Consider the following 1571-nt stretch of genomic DNA (forward strand, 5'->3'; position numbering starts at 1 on the left):
ATATAACATAATAAATAGATAATTGTAATTTTTATTGCAATTTTTTCTCTTCTTTTTTTACATACATTTAGCCTTCATTTAATTAAAAAGCTATTAATAATTCATTCTAAATTATTATTTGCATATTCATTTACCTTCCAGTTGTTAGGATTTTGCCAAGTTATTCCCTCAGTGCTAACATTATATATTTGATTATAAAATATATATTGCTAGCATATTTGTTTACCATGGTATAATTGCTATAATCTGAGTAGGTAATAGAAAGCACTCTTTAAGACAGATAAATAAGACAGACAGCCATACCTCAGGATTGTCGGTTAGATAAATCTGTCTGGAAATGTTGTTGAGGGTGCAAATCCACTGTGGAGAAAGATGAAAGAAGTGCACAGAAACAATGTAGTTATAATGTAGTATAAATCAGTCTATAATCAAGAGAGTAGAGTTAAGAGTGTATTTTGCAAAGCATCTTTACAGAAGCGTGTAAATACCTCTTCATATTCCTTCTTACTCTCAGCCTGAAGAATCAGAGACCTGAAAACGGAGTGAGAAAGAGCGATGGTAACGTCAGGAAGACATCAGAATGCTTTCTACGAGCTGCCGTCTCCTGATCCTCTAGTGCATGTCTGTTATCTCAGGGACATGTCAGTGTGAACATCAGGGGAACGGCAGCAATAATGATCAGATCGTCTTCCATTAACACAGCAGACAGGAGCAGAAACCAGCTCTCTCTCTCTCTCTCTCACACACATCAGGACGTCATTAATCCGTGTTTAATCATTCAGCGGGAGATTCTGAAGTGACACTGATGGAGGATCAGAGGAACGAGGTGAGAAGAAGACTCACTGGGGAAATGAAGAGATGTGTATGTTTCCTTCAGCACTACATCTACTACATTGACATCTATTTAACATAATGGCTGGATTATAAAAACTTTAGTGTTTTAGTTTTGTGTATTATGTATCAAGACGGACATAACCTGCAGTTGGAGGCGATTTAAACTCAAAACTGAATGAGTTTAATCTAGAAATATAGCAATGTTAATTGGCATTTATGCATTTGGCAGATGCTTATTCAATATTTAATGTCTAGATCTTGATATTTTTTTTCTAACTCTTTTTTCTTAAAATTTATTAAGTTTAAGTTTGAGAAACAATGCCTTTAATTAATAAAAAAAAAAGGATTTTATTCTCAAAATACAGCTTAGAGTTAATTCTCGCCATTTTATTCAAATTTTTTCCACAAAATATAACAAGTGTAGTCGTTTAATCGCATATTATAACTTAAATCTGAAGATATTTACCTTTATTGATAAAATTATATACATATTATAAAATATTAAAATTAACCTATGTGTATATGTATATGTATATATATATATATATATATATATATGGTATGTGTTCCTTTTTAATATTTTAAATGAATAAATGTTTATAAAATATAAATATTTAAAATATAAATTTATATTGGAAGTATAAGGAAATAGATTTATATAAGAAAATAAAGTTAGAAAATAAATTAAATTATTTTTTTTTTAAATCTGCACACTATGACAGCTTGCAAAAATATTT

The 1571-nt window shown here is 29.9% G+C and overlaps 1 protein-coding gene across 1 annotated transcript in view; it reads right to left on the bottom strand.

Moving 5' to 3' along the window:
• LOC107754378 (DCC-interacting protein 13-beta-like) overlaps positions 1–1571 on the bottom strand; it is a 14656-nt gene that overhangs the window by 4241 nt on the left and 8844 nt on the right. Inside the window, exons 11-12 of the mRNA XM_016570793.1 lie at positions 489–573; positions 304–360 (exon numbers count right to left, since the gene is read on the bottom strand). Coding sequence (XP_016426279.1) covers positions 304–360; positions 489–573 — 142 coding nt within the window. The remainder of the gene's footprint in view (positions 1–303; positions 361–488; positions 574–1571) is intronic.

The sequence above is a fragment of the Sinocyclocheilus rhinocerous genome, unplaced genomic scaffold (genome assembly GCF_001515625.1).
Source record: "Sinocyclocheilus rhinocerous isolate Xijiao unplaced genomic scaffold, SAMN03320098_v1.1 scaffold561, whole genome shotgun sequence".
In the NCBI taxonomy this organism is placed as follows: Eukaryota; Metazoa; Chordata; class Actinopteri; order Cypriniformes; family Cyprinidae; genus Sinocyclocheilus; species Sinocyclocheilus rhinocerous.